The sequence below is a fragment of the Rhinolophus hipposideros genome, assembly GCF_964194185.1.
Source record: "Rhinolophus hipposideros genome assembly, chromosome: 6".
In the NCBI taxonomy this organism is placed as follows: domain Eukaryota; kingdom Metazoa; phylum Chordata; class Mammalia; order Chiroptera; family Rhinolophidae; genus Rhinolophus; species Rhinolophus hipposideros.
The window spans coordinates 24,951,624-24,971,008 of NC_138052.1; the positions used below are offsets into that span (position 1 = coordinate 24,951,624).

Here is a 19,385-nt window from a genome sequence, read left to right on the forward strand (position 1 = left end):
ATGTGTATGTGGTCATAGTCTGCAGATTACTCTTCACTAGGCTCCAAGCTTTTTTTAGGGATGGAATCTTCAGGTTATGCTAGCATGTTTGCTTAAAACTACCAGATGATCATAGCTGATAAAATGTGGCTGTTTATTCTTATTACCCTTATTTGTTTTAACCCTCTGAACAAGTCACAATGCCAAAAGAATAATTTATTTACATCAGCATAATCATAGCATAACAAAACAATGAAATTCATACATAAAAGAAACACAGAGAATGATACGATACACCTCCAACTTCAATATCTTCCAGACACATGAAATTTTCCTTAAAGACAAGATAACTCAATTACTAATAATTAGAATCATTGGCCAATATTTGTCTTCAAGACTAAGATTTTTAAAAAGAAGGAGACATGTAAGAGAATTTATCAAAGACGTATGTCTAAGTGCTCTGGTTCCCACTCCCCAGAAATAATTTCAGTTGATTATCTTTATCTTAGAAAATTAAGGATATTAGGTTTCCTAGTGAAATTTCACAGGCAAACTCAAGGGCTTTTTGAGATACTTTTTACTTTGAGACATTTCTAGAAAGGATCCTAAGACTGGTATAGTTTTTGAATCATATTTGTCTACCATATTGCAGGCTTCAGACTGTTAGGCCTCAAATTCTTGGCTGAGTTTCGACATATATGTAAGAATCACTGTGTAAGGAACCACATGGGATAATGTCCTTACACTCTCATTTTACCCAGGTATTAAGCAGAGTATACAAATAGTTTTCCTCTTTCTCACACTAGCAATGTTGGAACTTGTTTTCTTCTAGTTTTCTCCCTTAGTTGCCTATCATTTAGTAATCCGTAAGTGAAAATGCATGATTTTAAAGGCAATTGGCCCAGTAGTCAGTCCTAATGGAATATGAGTTGAATTAAGTATGTGGAAGTTATATGTAAAAATAAGCCTGCTACATAAAATAATCGTAACAAATGGAAACTAGGATCTAGCCCTTGGTATTGATGTGAGTTTTCACAAGACTTTTCATATACTACTATTTACATTTCTGGACTCTAACAGTATCGATAAATATCTCCAATTATGAGAACGTTAATGAAATATTATGGCAAGAACTAAGTATAAATATAAGGGGGAAAATTCAACAATGAGGAATAACAGCATACCTTAAGGATAGATGGCTTTTGTGTTCCTAGTAACATGTAAAGAATTCAGTGTGATTCACTTCTACTTATTGAATATTAAGTGTCCAATATCGCACTTAAAGTGAATTGGAGAACTAGGAAAGTAATGCAATAAATGGTTTTGTGAAAAATTTTCCAACAATGTAAACTCTATATCTAGTAATTATTAAAAGCAAGATAGCCAGTCCTTTCCCCCATACATAATCCCCCATTACTCCTATTGTAGGTCTTTGTAAGGCATGAGCAGTACAATACAGAGTCACTAAGAAATATAACCAGTAATGCACTTAACACTTCAAAGTATTTTGCTCTTTCCCTCTCCCAATTTTATGCTTGTCTTCCCAGGTGCCCAAACCAGACAAAACAGCTTAAGAAGTTAGGACTGGGATGAACAGCAAATATGAGATACATAGGTAGGTAGGTTGGTAGGTAGATGATTGATAGATGATAGATAGATAGATGATGATAGATAGATAGATAGATAGATAGATAGATAGATAGATAGATAGATAGATAGATAGATAGATGGATAGATAGATGATAGGTGGTAGATAGATATTTTTAGTTAGGACTCTAAGTGATTTTATTTTCTAATATAACATCTTTAACTACGGTGTATGTGTGGCGGCGGGCGGCGGGGCAGGGGCAGTGATAATGATTTTAACCACCCAAATGTTCAATGAAAAGTCCTTGAAGAGAAACCCAATCCCTCCTTCTGAACCAATATTCTCTGTATTTGATACCATTTTGTCCTTAGTCCCTTATATCATTTTCTTTACTTTGTGCTCTTTCTATTTTAGGATGTTTAATTTAAATACGGAATTTGCCCTTATGTAGATCACTGGCTATAAAACAAAACAAAATAATGGCTCGCTTATTGGCATCACAGTTCTAAGCAATTTTCTCAGCAATAAAAAAAAAAGCACCCTTCTCTTACTGACCTCGTTTCAGTCTAACATTTTCTAGAAAAATTTTAGCAACACATGTTGTTTCCATATCTTATGAGGATAAAATTCTTCTTTTCCATATGAATCTACTATAAACTATCTAGTAGATGAAAAACATTTAATTCGTGAATGAGCAATCAAAATGAACTGTTAGCCAAATGAAACAATCAAACAAAACTAGTGAAGGAAAATTGAAGATAAGCATTTTGATATGATTTTAAAAAGTAAAAGAAAATCTGGTTGCCACAATTGTTTCTATGAAACAAGAATTTATAGTGGAGATACAAGGATGGTAGCACAAACTATCAAATTTAGATGAAAATTGTGAAGTTAAACAAATTGAAGTGAAAATATAATTATCTCAATAATAAAGGGAACATTGGCAAAAGCATAAATTGCAATAGGAACTTCTGTAACCACAGAAAAGGATAGGAGTGAGAAAATTAGAGGTATACTGATCCTGGACCCTGTATTAATATATTCTCCCAACATTAGAATTGGAGACACATAATGAGTATTTTAAATGTTTTTAATTTAATACAGATCATTTATATCCCAGGTGCCAATAAAGAAAAATTATTACATAGCTGTATCTTCACAATCTAATGAAACTTTTGTTTTCAGCATTAAAATGTCTGTCTTTATGAAAAATAATGCAAGCCCTCATTTAAGTAGACAGACTGAGAAAACATGTCTGATTTTCTCCTTCCTCAAAAAAATAAAAATAAAAATAAATCTCAATGCAATAGAAAAGATATGTTGAAAAAATATATACAATGATGCTGAAAACAGACAAGGTGCCATCAGCAGACCAGAAATAGAAATTCCAGGAAGACAGAAAGCAGATGGGATCAAACAAGTGAAAAAATTAGAGCAGAAGAAACTTCATTCCCAGACACCACAATTAGGCACAGTTCTTTCCAGCGATGCCCTAGAGAACATCAAAACTTAGGATTGACAAATAAAGTAGAAATTAGCAAGAGGATGGTAAAGAAAGCACATTACTAAATATCAAATCTAATATCTGGGAGAGCTGGGTCCTTCTCTATATATCCTGCATCCTGGGAAGCACCTGTGGCAACTGCTTGAACCTGGATCAAGCTCTACGAGGACAGAAAAGAGAGTGAAGGAAGGTGGTAGAGAATGGGGTATCTCAGGTCCACTACAACAGACACTAGGTAAGAGAGTTTTAACTGGGAGCAAAATAAAGCATTCCAAATCCAAAATAAAGTCTTCCTTACTTTGGTAACTGAAGAACATCTAGGCTACTATCGACTGACCACCCATTCATTCTACAGGACCCCTCAGTCAGCCTGTCCATTTAAGATGGAAGCCAGTTTGCAGAGGGGTGGGGGAAGATGAGAGATGCGTTCAAATACCTATGACTACTATTTCTTCTAATTAATTTGGTCTTTCATTCATAAGGGTGATCTGATATTTGAACATCTGTCTTAAAGAAGTTCTACGTGAAAAGAGACAACAGAGAGAAGGATATATTAAGCAAATAGGAAAATGTTTTCTGATTGAAAGAACCTAAATGTAGGTATATCTGAGTGCAATTTTGCTTCCACAAGTTTAAAGAGAAAATATTTCTTTTAATCCTGAAAGAAAAAGCAACTCACCTACAAGCATCAAAATCAATTTGATACCAGACTGAACAACAGCAATGTTAGAAGATAATGGAACATTATTTTTCAAAATTAGAAAAGTAAAAGATTATGAAACTCAAATAAATATTCAAATCAGCAATTAATTATGAAGCAAAAGAAAACAGTCATTGAGATGGAAGAAATAAGAAAAACTTATCAATCACATACTTTTATTTAAAAAAAAAAAAAGAAAAGAACTCTTAAAAATAAATCCAAGAAAGATTAACAGTAAAACACAAGAAAGGAACAGACTAGAGCTTCACTGTCCAATATGGTAGTTATAAGCCACATGTGGTTGTTATTTAAAATTAAATAAAATAAAAATTTAGTTGCTCAGTTGCATTAACCACATTTCAAGTGCTCAGCAGCCAGCCATATGTGGCCAGTGACTACTGATTTGGATGGTTAATATATAGAACATTTCCATCATCACAGCAGTGTTTAATTTGGAAAAAAAAAAAAAATAAGGAACCTGGAAAGAAAGAAGAGAACACACTAGACCTTAACTTTTGTGAGATCTCCTTTGTGAAACAAACTTTTAATGTTGAATCCAATCACACTCCTTAAAAAATGTGATTAATATTAATCCATAGATAAGTCATAAAATACTTATAAAGAATAAAGTAACTTATTCTAAACCTTAAGAATAAAAGCAATAATAACATAAAGAATAAAATTGGAAGTGATGAGAAAAAGGAGAAGGAAAGGGAAAGTAAATGTACTAAGTTCCTTATTTTTTAATAGCAAGAGGTAATTTGACACATTAAGAAATAGCAAGAGACAAGTGTAATTAATAATAACAAATAGAAATAGGGTATATTGATACGTGGTAGGAACTATCACTAAACTCTTTCTCATTTCTGATAAGGTGTTAAGAAATACCATTCAAAGTTAATAGAGTAATAAACAGAAATATGACACATTAACATAAGATGAGTGGCAACAAAAAGAACTAAGACAGAACTTGTAACAATGACTGTCTTTGAATAGCAGGATGGAATAATTACTTAGTTTTTGTTGTATTTTCTTCTGTGTGGTTTGATTTTCATTTTTACCAGAGAAGTACATTGCCTGTACAGGGGGGAAAATAATCTATTTAAAATTATTATTTTAAAGTCATAAGTTTTTATATGGAATAAAAGCATTTCTATTTAACAATCAAAATTGTATCAACTATTTCCTAACGTAGTCATTCTTGAAGGATGGGCATCTCACAGAAATTAGTAGGAGTTAACTCTTACTAGGTTGACAATAGATACAGCATAAATACCAGCCATTAAGACCGTACAAATGAACCTTAGAGTTTCAAATTATATCCTGTACTCTTGTTCATTGAATTTAAAGTGTGTGAACAAGATTAAGTTAGCAAGAGAAGATTGGAAACACTTTAATTTAGAAGAGGAAATTTGGGTCATTGAGAATGGCACTAAACCTCCCCTCATATTCAGTTCTGAACCCAAGCAGGACCTTCAGAAAGACAGAAAGAAAAGTGCAGCAGTCTTTGGGGCAGTCTGGGTGTTCCTGAGCTCACTGGTCCTTGCCAGTGGGAGAAGCACAAGACCAAAGAATTGCGAGAATGACTGTTCTTGTGGTAGTTCTGGCCTCCTAGGAATTAGGAAGTGCCATAAATCTCAAGAGAGGGACTGTTTGTGCAAAATTCCCAGCCCACATTTCAGACTCCAGAGGTTCAGATGCATGTTTTTTGTTTTTTTTAATGTTCCAGAAAAACAAGCAGGCTTTGGGGGCACACCTCTCAACCAGGCTCAAGCTCCACATCTCCATGATTGATCCATCATTCAAGCTCCCAAGAATGCTACCTAATCCACAGTCTGCAACTATTTTTAACAGGCTCATCTGCATTGTTAAAAGCTGCCCATATTTTGGCAGATAAGCCGGTCAACTTTGGAAACAGTGCTGGTCTCTTAGATTTCTTTTTGGAAAGTGTCTGAGATTTATGGTGGGAATTACTCATGACAGCTGCATTCTTTCCACTGAGTTTAGACCACCATTTGATCTAATAACTCCTAATTGTGTGTCTATCCTTGTCTAAGCTTCTTCAGAAGAAAACGGGGAGGGGGAGATTTTTGAAAATCCCCTACAGCAATACCTGGTGATTCCTGCCAATGGTAAACACTATTTTGAAACTTAAGAAGGTCAGCTGATGATGAACAAATAAACAACATTTCATTTCGGTGAATGTGGATTTCTTCAGGGAAATTTTCATTGTTGCCGTTAATGTTAGTCTGATTTTTTTAAATGTAAAATGACTTAGTTTCATTGTGTTCCCAAAGTATTTTTAGCCTAACAGGCAAAATTCCTGTCAGCATTCACGGTCGTGATATTTTCTTGAAAGAAGTACCTCTCAAAGTGATTTTTCTCAAAACATCACCGAAGTACAACATGGATACCTTGAAGACATTGCTCATTTAAAAATCAGAAGAGGTCTAATTATGTTTCCAAAATAAGTAGTTTCCAACCCAGCAAGGATAATGTGGTCATGAAAAGGATGTCCAAATCCACCAATTTACATTGGTTTGGTTTGGCATAGCTTTTAAAGTTCTTGGAGCAAAAAGAGGATGGCACGTGAATCATTATAATTTGGGTATTATTCCCAGGACTTTGGGTTTGCCATTCTGTGAACCATTCAGGGGAAAGCTAATCAACTTCAAGACTGTCCCTATATAATTTATAACTGCTAAACTTCACTGATATGTTCCAGATTATTTTTCAAAATGTAATACCCTCCTTTTTAATATGTACTTTGTCATTTTCACTCTATTTATGTAATTTAAAAAGTATGATAGCAGGGGAGCATGAGCCATTCAAAGCAGGAGCCACTAATGTCAGAGGTTATTATCCTTCACAAGATAAATGGTATTGATATCTCTGCATCTAAAGGGCTTGGAAGTTGTGTCAAGTTAGATTCAAATTGCATCCAATATGTTTTGCTTTACTCCCTTCTTACTTTCTGGTTTTTATCTTAAGCCACAAAGCGGTTTCTCTGCTATGACTTAGTTCTACGACCACAGTAGTGGTGACACTGGTCTGAGTTACCCTCCTGTCGCCGTCCCCAGCCCTCCCTCCTTTTATCCCAAAAGAAAATTGGGTTATTAATTTAGGATGAGGCTGCTTTGTTTAAATAGTATAGTGCTTTTCAATTGCTCATACAAAGTGTATCTAACCCATACTGCTTTCAAATGTTTTTCATTACTGAACTTAAAAAAAAAAAAAAATCCTCTACTGAAATTTATGAAAGACCAAGGGGGAACTTCTTATGTTGGAACTTTAAATTTCTATAAGAGAAAAAGGTTTTGGTTACTGAGGAATTACATTAATTGAAATTCAGTTTATAACTCTAGACAACATTTGCATTTCAATAACATATAAAATATAATATTAGAAGAGGAAGTGTCTAGCTTCAAAATAGAAATGTGCTTGATTTTTATATCTCATATAAAGAGATGTGCATATTAAAGTGAGGTTTAAGTAAAGGCTTTATTCACAATAAAAATGTGTTGAAATTTAAGTAATTTCATTTACTGTTGACCTCTGGTAAGGTTTCAACTAATTAGGAAAACAAAATTAATTTAAAAAATACAATAGTAAATTTTCTCATTTTTATTGTAATAGATGTTAATTGACATCTCATCTTCAATCATTATTTTAAATAGGGCTAATATGACTGATTCTTTCAAAAAACATATTAAGGTTTCTCATTTGCGGAATGTAGAAACCTACGTATTCCATTGATGTTTTTATTTTCTAAAATATTCTGTCTTGCAAATTTCTTCAGAGCAACTGATAATACATGGAAAAAAACAGAACCACTTTCTTTGACCAAAGTTTGTTTGTTTGTATTGGCAAGCAAGATGACATTATTCACTATTTGTGGTTCTATGTGCACTTTAACTACTTCCAAATTCCAAACTATCACCAAAGGCCCCAAACTTGCCATCATGAACATTTTCCTGTAGACAATATGGAGCCACTGAAGGTGATTTCAGAGAAGAATTCCAAAATATATTCCTTAATAGCTACATGTTCAGAAAAATTAAGCATACTCCCAAGAGGGAAAACTTTGAAAGAGACACAATTACTTGAATGCATACGTTTTAATCTTTTTTAAAATCGAACACATTATTTAAAATTTTATATTTAAAACTAAGTACCAAATGATATCTAATGGCAAAGCAAGAAAGAGATGGTTAATAAATTATAAAGTTCTGGGTATATGAGCATAAATTGAAGATCAACGTGATCTAATACCAAAACTAGGAATCAAATATTAGAACATTTTTAATTAGGATGACTGTCACATTTAAGTTGTCAAACGTACATTGTACTTAAAAACAAACAAACGAGAGTACCTTTTGGTTAATGGAGCTATTTTGTCACCAGGAAGAAAGAATGTATTTGATTTTTATTAACGTATGTGACTTAGACACTTTCACTTCAACTAACAGCTCTCCAACTCATTCAAATTCCTTACATAGTCATAGTACTCAAGAAGGGACAGAGACCTGGTAATTTATTATGAGATTATTCTAGAACTACAAAACTTACACCAATTAATATACTTACTAATAGCTGTTCCATTTTATTGATGTTATCCCAAGTTACTCTATAGTTTATTACATGGAACAATAAAAACTATAGTGAGGAAGAATAGATGGGTCCAAGAGCTTTTAGGGCAGAAATTACTCCCGATAACACCGTAATAATGGATCCATGTCATTACGCATTTGTTCAAACCCATAGAATGTACACCAAGACTGACTCATAATGTAGACAGTGGACTTTGGGTGATGATGGTCAGTATAGGTTCACCAGTGATAATAAATGCACCCCTCTTGTGGAAGATGTTAATGGGGGAGGCTGTGCATGTGGGGGGCAGGGGGTAGATGGGAAATCTCCATACCTTCCCCTCAATTTTGCTGTGAACCTAAAACGTCCCTAGAAAATAGTGTCTTAAAAAATGAGTGATTGTTTTGAATTATGCCATTAATACCAGTGTTGCATGTTATGTTTTTCTACCCTAACCTACTGAGGATATATGTTTCACAATGACAGAAACATTCCTACTAAAGTATGTAAAAACAGACATGGTAAAGCAAGAAAGAAGTCCATTTCATTTTGGCAAAGAGCTTTACGAAGCCTTTAGTCTTTTACTATAACAATAAAATCTATTCAATTTATTTAATACTTATGATTATGAATTACAATGTTTAACCATGGTGCTATATGTCCTTAGAGAAACTGTTGAAATAGTAACCTGTACATTGACTGGTAGTCTCACCCAGGCCTCTCTGAGGGCATAGTGCACGTTAAAAAATATATACTCCTGACATTAAAATTATGTAATAAACGTTTCTTAGGGAGAATGATAGTGTTTGAATAAGTGTTTCTCTTTTGATTTTCCTGTTTCTTTGCCTTTTTGATAACTTTGTCATGGAAATAACTAGATGTTATCAGTACATAAGTGGAAAACAAGTGGTTGATTATCTACAGTTACTGCCAGCATAAATTATTTTGAATTATAGATGACTAATCTGAATTTTCAGATTATTTATAGTTTTAAAATAATCTGAAACTGATTTCACAATTTTCTCAAGGATTCCTTTTTATTTTTTCCTTCCATAATGGAGCACCCCATTACCTGTAATGCACTAGAGATTAGAAAACTAGTTCTACATCTGGAATAGAATTTTCATTCTGTAGTTTGAAATAACAATACATGTTATGCTCTAGTGATATTGGAGAAAGAGAATGGAACAAAATGGATAGGATAGGATAGGATAGGACAGGACAGGACAGGACAGGACAGGACAGGACAGGACAGGACAGGACACGACACGACAGAACAGAACAGAACAGAACAGAACGGAACGGAACGGAACAGAACAGAACAGAATAGAATAGAGAATGGGAGGGAGGGAAGAGAGAGAGAATGAAAAGAGAAGACAGGAACAGAGAGACACAAGAAAGAAAGGAGGGAAGGAAACTAAGGAAGAAAGGGAAAGATGGAAAGAAGGGAGGAAAGGAAGGAAGACACCACAAATGGCTTGGGTTATTTTACCTTTCCAAAAAAGGGCAATGATACATGTATACATGAAAGTTCTCCTTCTCTGCCACCATACCCCGCCCAACTTAATTCCTATCTTTTTCTTGAGAATGAAGCTTAACTATACTGTGAAGTCCCATGCTACCTACTTATCTTTTATGCTTCAGCTGGACTCAAATTTGTTGATCATTAACTGTCACTGAGCTTCGTGATTAGTCTGTTGAGATTAAAATATTGCAGATCATTTGGTTTAGGACATAGAAATGCGCTTCGTCTGTGAGAAAGAGACATTTGGTGGTGATTTGCTACTGTCTTTCTTCCCTATTTATTAATTTTTGTCTTTTACCACCTCAGTTTTCTAATCAGCTAATATAAAGCATGCGCTTTTATTTTCAGGTCTAGATGTTGATGGAATATATCGAGTTAGTGGCAACCTCGCAACAATACAGAAACTAAGATTTATTGTCAACCAAGGTAAGAGATTTCTTCACTTTAGATGTTTTTTCAGTAGTTTCATCTCTACCAGTGTTTCAGATTCTGTGCTGTATGCATTGTGAATATATAATGATAAAGGCTTTAAAGGGAGAAAGAGAAAGTTGAAGAATGTAACTAATTATCACCAGATAAATAAAAGATAGTCCGTTTACATGAAGCTAAATAGAATAGAGAGAGGGACCAATTAATAGTTTATGTGAAATAAATAATGAGTGGAATACCATAAACTGAAAATGGAAAAGAGAAGAATAAATGAAAGAAAAATAACCTAACTTCTAAAAGTGTAACTAGCATGTAACAGACATTTAATACATGTTGATAAATAAAGGAATATGTGAATGATGGAAAATTTGAGAGTCAAGAATCACAGATGTTTGAAGAATATATAACCAATAAATAAAAGAATTAAAAATTAGGAAATGCGTATATCATTAAAGAATTACAAATTAAAACAAAAACGTAGTACCACTACATAGCTATTAGAATGTCTAAAATCTGAAACACTGACAGCACCAAATGCTGACTAGGATGTGGAACAACAGGAACTCTCATTCACTACTGGTGGAAATATAAAATGATACAGCCACTTTGGAAGATAGTTTGGCAGTTTCTTATTAAAATAAACATTTTATTATGTCTGTATATAGATATTATTTTTGTTTTGTTTCCTTTTCTTTTTTTATTATTAGTTTCAGGTATACCAAACAACATAGTGATTAGACATTTATATACCTCACAAAGTGATAGTCCCAATAAGTCTACTATCTCTCTGACACTGTACATAGTTATTACAATGTTATTGATTATATTCCCTATGCTGTACTTTATATCCTGTGACTATTTTATCTAATTAGAGTTGACATTCAATATTATTTTATTTGTTTCACGTGTACAGTGTAGTGGTTAGACATTTATATAATTTATGAAGTGACCCCCCCCCACCATAAGTCTAGTACCCATCTGACACTATACTTACTTTTCACAATGTTACTGACTACATTCCTCAAACTGTACTTTGCATCCAGGTAACTATTTTGTGACTACAAATTTATACTTTCTAATCCCTTCACCTTTCTCGCCCAGCCTCCCAAATCCCTTCCATCTAGTAACCAACAGTTTGTTCTCTGTGTCTATGAGTCTGTTTCTGTTTTGTTTGTCCATTCATTCTGTTCTTTAGATTCCACATATAAGTAAGATCATACGGTATTTGTCTTTCTCAGTCTGACTTATGTCTCTTAGCATAATACCTTCTACGTCCATCCATGTTATCGCAAATGGTAAGTTTCATTCTACTTATGGCCCAGTAATAGTATTAATGTGCATGTTGGTTGTTTCCATATCTTGGTTATTGTGAATGGTGCTGCAGTAAACACAAGGGTGCATATATCTTTTCAAATTGGTGTTTTGGATTTCTTTGGATAAATACCCAGGAGTGGCATTGCTGGGTCATAAGGTAGTACTATTTTTTTAATTTTTTGAGGAACCTCCATACTGTTTTCCATAGCGCTTCACCAATTTGCAATCCCATGAACAATATATGAGAGTTCCCTTTTGTCCACATCCTTGTCAACACTCATTTGTTGGTTTATTGATGATAGCCATTCTGACAGGTGTTAAGTGATATGTCACTGTGGTTTTTATTTGCATTTCTCTGATGATTAGTGCTGTCGAGCATCTTTTCATATGTCTATTGCCCATCTGTATGTCCTCTTCTTTGGAGAAATGTCTATTCATGTCCTCTGCCCATTTTTTAAAAAGATTTTATTGGGGAAGGGGAACAGGACTTTATTGGGGAACAGTGTGTACTTCCAGGACTTTTTTCCAAGTCAAGTTGTTGTCCCTTCAATCTTAGTTGTGGAGGGTGCCATTCAGCTTCAAGTTGTTATCCTTTCAGTCTTAGTTGTGGAGGGTGCAGCTCAGCTCCAGGTCCAGTTGCCATTGCTAGTTACAGGGGGCACAGCCCACCATCCCTTGCCGGAGTCGAACCAGCAACCTTGTGGTTGAGAGGACGCACTCCAACCAACTGAGCCATGCAGGAGCTCAGCGGCAGCTCAGCTCAAGGTGCTGTGTTCAATTTTAGTTGCAGGGGGTGGAGCCCACCATCCCTTGCAGGACTTGAGGAGTTGAACCAGCAACCTTGTGGTTGAGAACTCACTGGCCCATGTGGGAATCCAACCAGCAGCCTTCAGAGTTAGGCGCACGGAGCTCCAACAGCCTGAGCCACCGGGCCCACCGCTGCCCATTTTTTAATTGAATTGTTTGTTTCTTTGGTGTTGAGTTGTATGAGTTTTTATAAATTTTGGATATTGACCTCTTATATGTATCATTGGCAAATATCTTCTCCCATTCAGTAGGATATATTTTCCTTTTGTTGAAGGTTTCTTTGCTGTGCAAAATCTTTTTAGTTTTATGTAGTCCCATTTGTTTATTTTTTTTCTTTTGTTTCACTTGCCTGAAGAGATACATAGGATATAGGAGATGTGTGTGTGTGTGTGTATGTGTGTGTGTGTGTGTGTGTGTGTTTACTTCCTATATTTTCTTCTAAGAGTTTTATGATTTCTGGCCTTACATTTAAGTCTTTAATTCATTTTGAGTTTATTATTTTATATATAAAGTAAGAAGGTGGTCCTGTTTTATTTTTTTTGCATGTATTCAGTTTTACCAGCACCATTTATTGAGTAGATTGACTTTACCCCAATGTATATTCTTGCTTCCTTTGTCATAGATTAAATGATTATATAGGCATGGATTTATTTCTGGGCTCTCTAGTTTGTTCCATTGATCTATAGGTCTGTTTTTAGCCAATAACACACTGTTTAGATCACTATGACCTTGCAATATAGTTTGATATCAGGTAGCGTAATACCTCAAGCTTTGTTCTTCTTTCTCAAGATTGCTGTGGCTATTTGGGGTCTTTTAGGTTCCATATAAGTTTTAAGATTATTTATTCTAGCTCTGTGAAAATGCCATTGGTATATTGATTGGGTTCATATTGAATCTACATACAGAGGGAACAACAACAACAACAACAACAAAAAAAAAAAAATATATATATATATATATATATATATATATATATATATATATACACATTTTAAGAAAAAAACTGTATTAAAATTGTAATATTCAATATATACCAATAATAAAAGATGAATATAGGTCACATTTGACTTCTGCAATTACAAGAGGTGCTCAAAGTCATTACCATCAGCATCCAGACACTTCTAATTATGGTGAACTACTGATTAAGCAACGTTGACCAAAATGTCCACTTGTATACATATTTTTTGGCACCCCCTGGTATTGCTTTGTGTAGTATGGACATTTTAACTAAATTAATTCTTTCTATCCATGAGCATGGTGTATGTTTCCATTTATTTGTGTCTTCTTTAATTTCTCTTGTCAATGTCTTGTCAATAATTTTCTGAATACAGGTCTTTCATTTTCTTTGTTAAATTTATTCCAGGCTTTATTTATTTATTTATTTTGATGTAATTGTAAATGGGATTGTTTTCTTAATTTCTCTTTCTGATTGTTATCGGTGTATAAAAATGCAACTGATTTCTGAATATTAATTTTGTATCCTGCTACTTTCTAATTCATTTATCAGTTCTAATAGTTGTTTTGTGTGTGTGTGTGTGTGTGTGTGTGTGTGTGTGTGTGTGTGTGGAATCTTTGGGATTCTCTATATATGTATATATATATAGTATCATGTCATCTGCAAATAATCACAGTTTTATTTCTTCTTTTCTAATTTGGATGCCTTTTATTTCTTTTTATTGTCTGATTGCTGTGGCTAGGACTTCTAATACTATGTTGAATGAAAGTGGAGAAAGTGGACAACCTTGCCTTGTTCCTGATCTTGAGGAGAATGCTTTTAGCTTTTCCCCATTGAGTATGATGTTAGCTGTGGGTTTGTCATATATGGCTTTATTATGTTGAGATATATTTCCTCTGTTCTTATTTCATTAAAAGTTTTTATAATAAATGGATTCTGGATTTTGTCAAACACTTTTTCTCTACCTATTAATACTTATATGACCATATAATTTTTATTTTTCATTTTGTTTATGGAATGAAGCACATTAATTGATTTGCAGGTATTGAACCAACTTTGCATACCAGGAATGAATGCCATTTAATCATAGGGTGTGTGATCATTTTAATGTACTGCTGAATTAGGTTTGCTAATGTTTGTTGAGGATTTTTGCATCTATGTTCATTAGGGATATTAGACTATAGTTTTTGTTTTTTGTAATGTCTGTCTTCTTTTGGAATCAAGGCGATAGTGTCCTTGTAAATTGAGCTTGGGAGACTTCCCTCCTCTTAGATTTCTTGGAATAGTTTAAGCATAGGTGCTAATTCTTTTTTGAATGTTTGGCAAAATTCACCTATGAAGCCATCTGGTCCAGGACTTTGGTTGTTTTGGGAGCTTGTTGATTACTGATTCAAGTTTGTTAGTAGTAATCGATCAGTTCAGATCTTCTGTTTCTTTTTTATTCAGCCTTGAAAAATTATATGCTTTTAGGAATTTATCCATGTCTTCCAAATTGTCCAATTTGTTAGCTTATAGTTGCTTATAATTTTTTCTTATTCTTTTATTTTTTTTTTGTTGTTTTTTATTTTTTGTATTTCTGTGGTGTCAGTTGTGACTTCTCTTTCATTTTTGATTTTATTTATTTGGATTATCTCTCTCTCTCTCTCTCTCTCTCTCTCTCTCTCTCTCTCTCTCTCTCTCTCATGAGTCTGGTTAAAGGTTTGTCAAATTGTTTATCTTTTCAAAAATCTAGCTATTGTTTTCATTGATCTTTTGTGCGTTTTTTTAAAACCTCTATTTAATTTATTTCCTCTCTGATCTTTGTTATTTCCTTCCTTGTACTCACTTTGGGCTTTGTTTTCTGTTCTTCTTGAAGTTCCTTTAGGTACAAAATTAAACTGTTTATTTGCAGTTTTACTTGTTTCTTAAAGTAGCCTGTATTGCTATGAATTTCCCTCTTAGGACTGCTTTCTCTGTGTCCCATAGATTTTGGGTCATTATGTTTTCATTTTCATTTATCTCAAGGTATCTTTTGATTTCTTCCTTGACCTTGTTGTTGACCCATTCATTATTTAGTAGCGTGTTATTTAGCCTCCAGGTTTTTGTGTGTCTTTTAATTTTTTTTCTTGTAATTGATTTCTAGTTTCATACCATTTTGTTCAGAGAAGATGCTTGCTATGATTTCAATCTTCTTAAATTTGTTGAGACTTGTTTTGTGTAACATGTGATCTATCTTGGAAAATGTTCCATATGCACTTGAAAAGAATGTACATTCTGCTGCTTTGGGGTAAAATACTCTAAAAATATTAATTAAATCCATCTGGTCTAGTGTGTTATTTAGGGCCACTGTTTCCTTATTGATTTTCTGCCTGGAAGATCTGTCCATTGGTGTCAATAGGGTGTTAAAATCCCCAACTATGATTGTGTTACTGTTGATCTCTACCTTTATGTCGGTCAATATTTTATATATTTAGATGCTCCTATGTTGGGTGCATAGATGTTTACTAGGGCTGTGCCCCTTTGTTGGATTGACCCCTTTATCATTGTGTGATGTTCTTCTTTGTCTCTTATTATGATCTTTATTTTGAAGTCTGTTTTGTCTGATATAAGTATTGCTACTTCAGATTTTTTCTCATTTTCATTTGCGTGAAATATCTTTTTCCATCTCTTTGCTTTCAATGTCTTTCAACCTGAGGTGCATCTCTTGTAGACAGCATATGCATGGGTCTTGTTTTTTATCCATTCAGCTACCATATGTCTTTTGATTAGAACATTTAATCCATTTACATTGAATGTGATTATTGACAGGTATGTAGTTATTGCTTTTTTATTCATATTTTTATTCCTCTTTGTTTGTTTTCTCTTTCTTCTTCTTAAAGAAGTTTTTAAAAAAAAAAAAACATTTCTTGTAATACTGGCTTGATGTAATGAATTTATTTAGCTTTTTCTTATCTGGAAAGCTCTTTATCTCTTCTTCAGTTTTAAATGATAACCATGCTGAGTGAAAGACTCTTGGTTGTAGGCCCGTATTTTTCATCACCTTGAATATTTCCTGCCACTCTCATCTGGCCTGAAAAATTTGTGTTGAGATATCAGCTGACAGTTTTTTGGGAGCTCCCTTGGAAGTAACTAGTTGTCTTTCTCTTTCTGCTTTTAGGATTTTTTCTTTGTCTTTAACCTTTCCTGTTTTAATTATAATGTGTCTTGGTGTGGGTCTGTTTGGGTTTATCTTGTTTGGGACTCTTGGTGCTTCCTGAACTTATGTTTTTTTTCCTTCACCAGGTTAGGAAAGTTTTCAGTCATTATTTGTTCAAACAGCTTCTAGATCCCTACCTTCCTTTCTTCTCCTTCTGTTACTCCTATGTTGTGAATGTTGTTACATTTGATGTTGTCCCAAAGGTCCCTTAAAACTATCTTTGGTGTTTTTTTTTTTTCTTTATTCTTTTTACTTTCTGTTGTTCCAATGGAGTGTTTTCTACTACCTGGTTTTGAAATCGCTGATTTGATCCTCTGCTTCATCTAATCTACTGATTCCTTCTAGTGTATTCTTCATATCAGTTATTGTATTCTTTATTTCTGACTTGTTCTTTTTTATGGTTTTTATGTTCTTCTTTGTGTTTACTTCCCCTTTGTTGAAGGTCTCACTAAGTTCCTTAAGCATTCTTATAACCAGTGTTTTAAATTCTGTTGCTGGTAGGTTGGTGGCTGCCAATTTATTTCTTTCTTTTTCTGGCGTTTTCTCCTGTTATTTTATATGAACCATGTTTCTTTGCTTCCTTATTCTGACTGCCTCTCTGGGTTTGCTTCTATGGTTTAGGTAGATCTCCTATGTCTCTCCATCTTTGCCAGGAGGCTTTATGTAGTATGTATCCTGTGTGATCCAGTGGCACAGTCTTCTTGATCACCTGTTGGTGTGTGCCAGGAGTGTCCCTTGTGTGTGTTGTTTGTATTCTCTTGTTGAGTTGAGCCTTGATTGTCCTTGATATATCAGTGGGTAGGATTGACTCTCAGGTTGACTGGCTGTGAGGATTGGCTACATCCATGGTGTATGAGCTGCTATGTGGAGGTGATCTCTTAGAGGGGGATTTGCCCCAGTGGGATTGTATGCCTATTGAGACCACCCTTTGTGTGTGCCACTTGTGACTAATCAGGTTGTGCTCTGGTCTGGTCTGAGGTTAGCCTCCGGTTGCGTTTCTTAGGAGGGGTTCCCATGCCACACAATTTCAGCTCTGCCTGTAACTGGTCTCAGGCTACCTGGTAGAAGCTGTAAAGTTATATGTGGTTGGTTGCTGCCTGTGCTGAACAGGGAGGTACGTGGGGGTGGCCTCACTGTGAACCATGGTTGGCTGCCACCAGTACTAGGTCTGGCACAACTTAGCAAAAGGTCCAGGGTCCCCTAGTCCTGTTGCCACCTGCTGACTGCCCATAAGACACAGCCCCTGAAAGAGTCTCTCCTTAGGTACACACCTGGGCAGGTTGACTAAGTGTTGAGAGTGCCCTGGTGATGTAGCACTAGCTGGGCGGGCAGGAGGAGGGTCCCAGGAAGTCATGGGGTGTGGCCACTGTTTTTTACAAAAATGAAGATTCAGTTCTTAAGCCAGTGTTGGGCCTTTGACCACTTCACAAAATGACCTGAGAATACCAGAGCCAGCCATAACTTTTCTTGGGCCCACAGATCCCCAAGGGCCACCAAAAGAGACTACAGCCCCAGCTGTGGCTGACATTCTACAACCCAAAGTTCCCCAGGCCACCACAGGCCTTCCAAAGATTGTGGGTCAGGGCTGGCCACCCAGGAGCTGAGAGTGCCACCCAGTGATGCATCACTAGCTGGGTGGGGCGGAGACCCAAGTCGTCACCAGGGTGATGTGCACACGTGGATTTTACCGGACCAATGAGGTCTCAGATTTGGCTTTTTGGGGAAGGGTTCAACACAGGAAAGATGACACCCTCCTGTAGGCTATATGTGAGGCAGACTTTACACAGCTACGATGGCAGCTATCTCTTCAGCCCTCACCTGGAAGCCACACAGCTCAGACTTTCCATATTGCTAAGTGAAAGAAACCAGGCTGAAAAGGCTACATTCTGTATTATCAAAATCCTATGACAATCTGGAAAAGGCAAAATTATGCAGACAGTAAAAGTTCAGTGGCAGCAGAGAATTTGATGGGAGGGATAGGTAAATAAGTGATTACAGGGTTTGTTTTAGGGTCATGAAACTATTCTGTTTTGGTGTTGTAATGGATACCTGGCATTATATGTTTGTCGAATCTATATAATGCACAACACAAAGAGTGAACTTTAATGTAATCTATAGACTTCAGTTAGTAATAAAGTATCAATATTGGCTCATCAATTATAACAAATGTAGCATACTAATGAAAGATGTTAATATTAATAATAAGGGAATTTGGGCTGGCGGGAGGCAGGGGGCAGGACTGAGAGAAAGAGGACAAAGGGTATATGGGAGTTCTATGTTTTCCATTCAGTTTTTCTATAAACCTAAAACTCTCTTTAAAAGACTACGGATTTTTTTTTTGAAAAAAAAATAAAAAAACAAGGAGACTAAAACATCATAATGTGGTGTTATAGATAGTTCATAGGTTTAAATCAGACACATATTGTAGAACCCACTCTCTCTCCTTGTGCCCTTGACACTTTATTTAATCTCTCTGTACTCTGTTTTTTTATCAGTAAAGACTGGGGGGTGTAAGCAGGGGGGAGTACGTTGGAAACATTTGTGAGGATTATCTTAGTAACATAACAGACTCAGGGTATTTGTTCAATATATGTACGTTTTCCTTTCACTTAAAAACAGTCAATGGTTTCTCTGCCTTCTGGAAAATTTGCACGGTCTTCATACTCTAGATTCCCACCTAACTTCCAACTAGCTTCAGATTCTCTGAATTTTTTTTCATAATACATTCCTAACTATCTTCCCATATTTTCATACTGTTGTATTACTTAATGTCTGTGCATTCTCTCTTCCCTCTACTTTCAATATCCTCCTATCTTTTC

General features: G+C 35.0%; 1 protein-coding gene across 4 annotated transcripts in view; it reads left to right on the forward strand.

Moving 5' to 3' along the window:
- Positions 1–19,385, forward strand: part of ARHGAP15 (Rho GTPase activating protein 15) — a 625,881-nt gene that overhangs the window by 408,639 nt on the left and 197,857 nt on the right. For all 4 annotated transcript variants that reach the window (XM_081052847.1, XM_081052846.1, XM_081052848.1 and 1 more), the window contains one exon: positions 10,235–10,312. In XM_081052847.1, the coding sequence (XP_080908973.1) occupies positions 10,235–10,312 (78 nt within the window). The remainder of the gene's footprint in view (positions 1–10,234; positions 10,313–19,385) is intronic.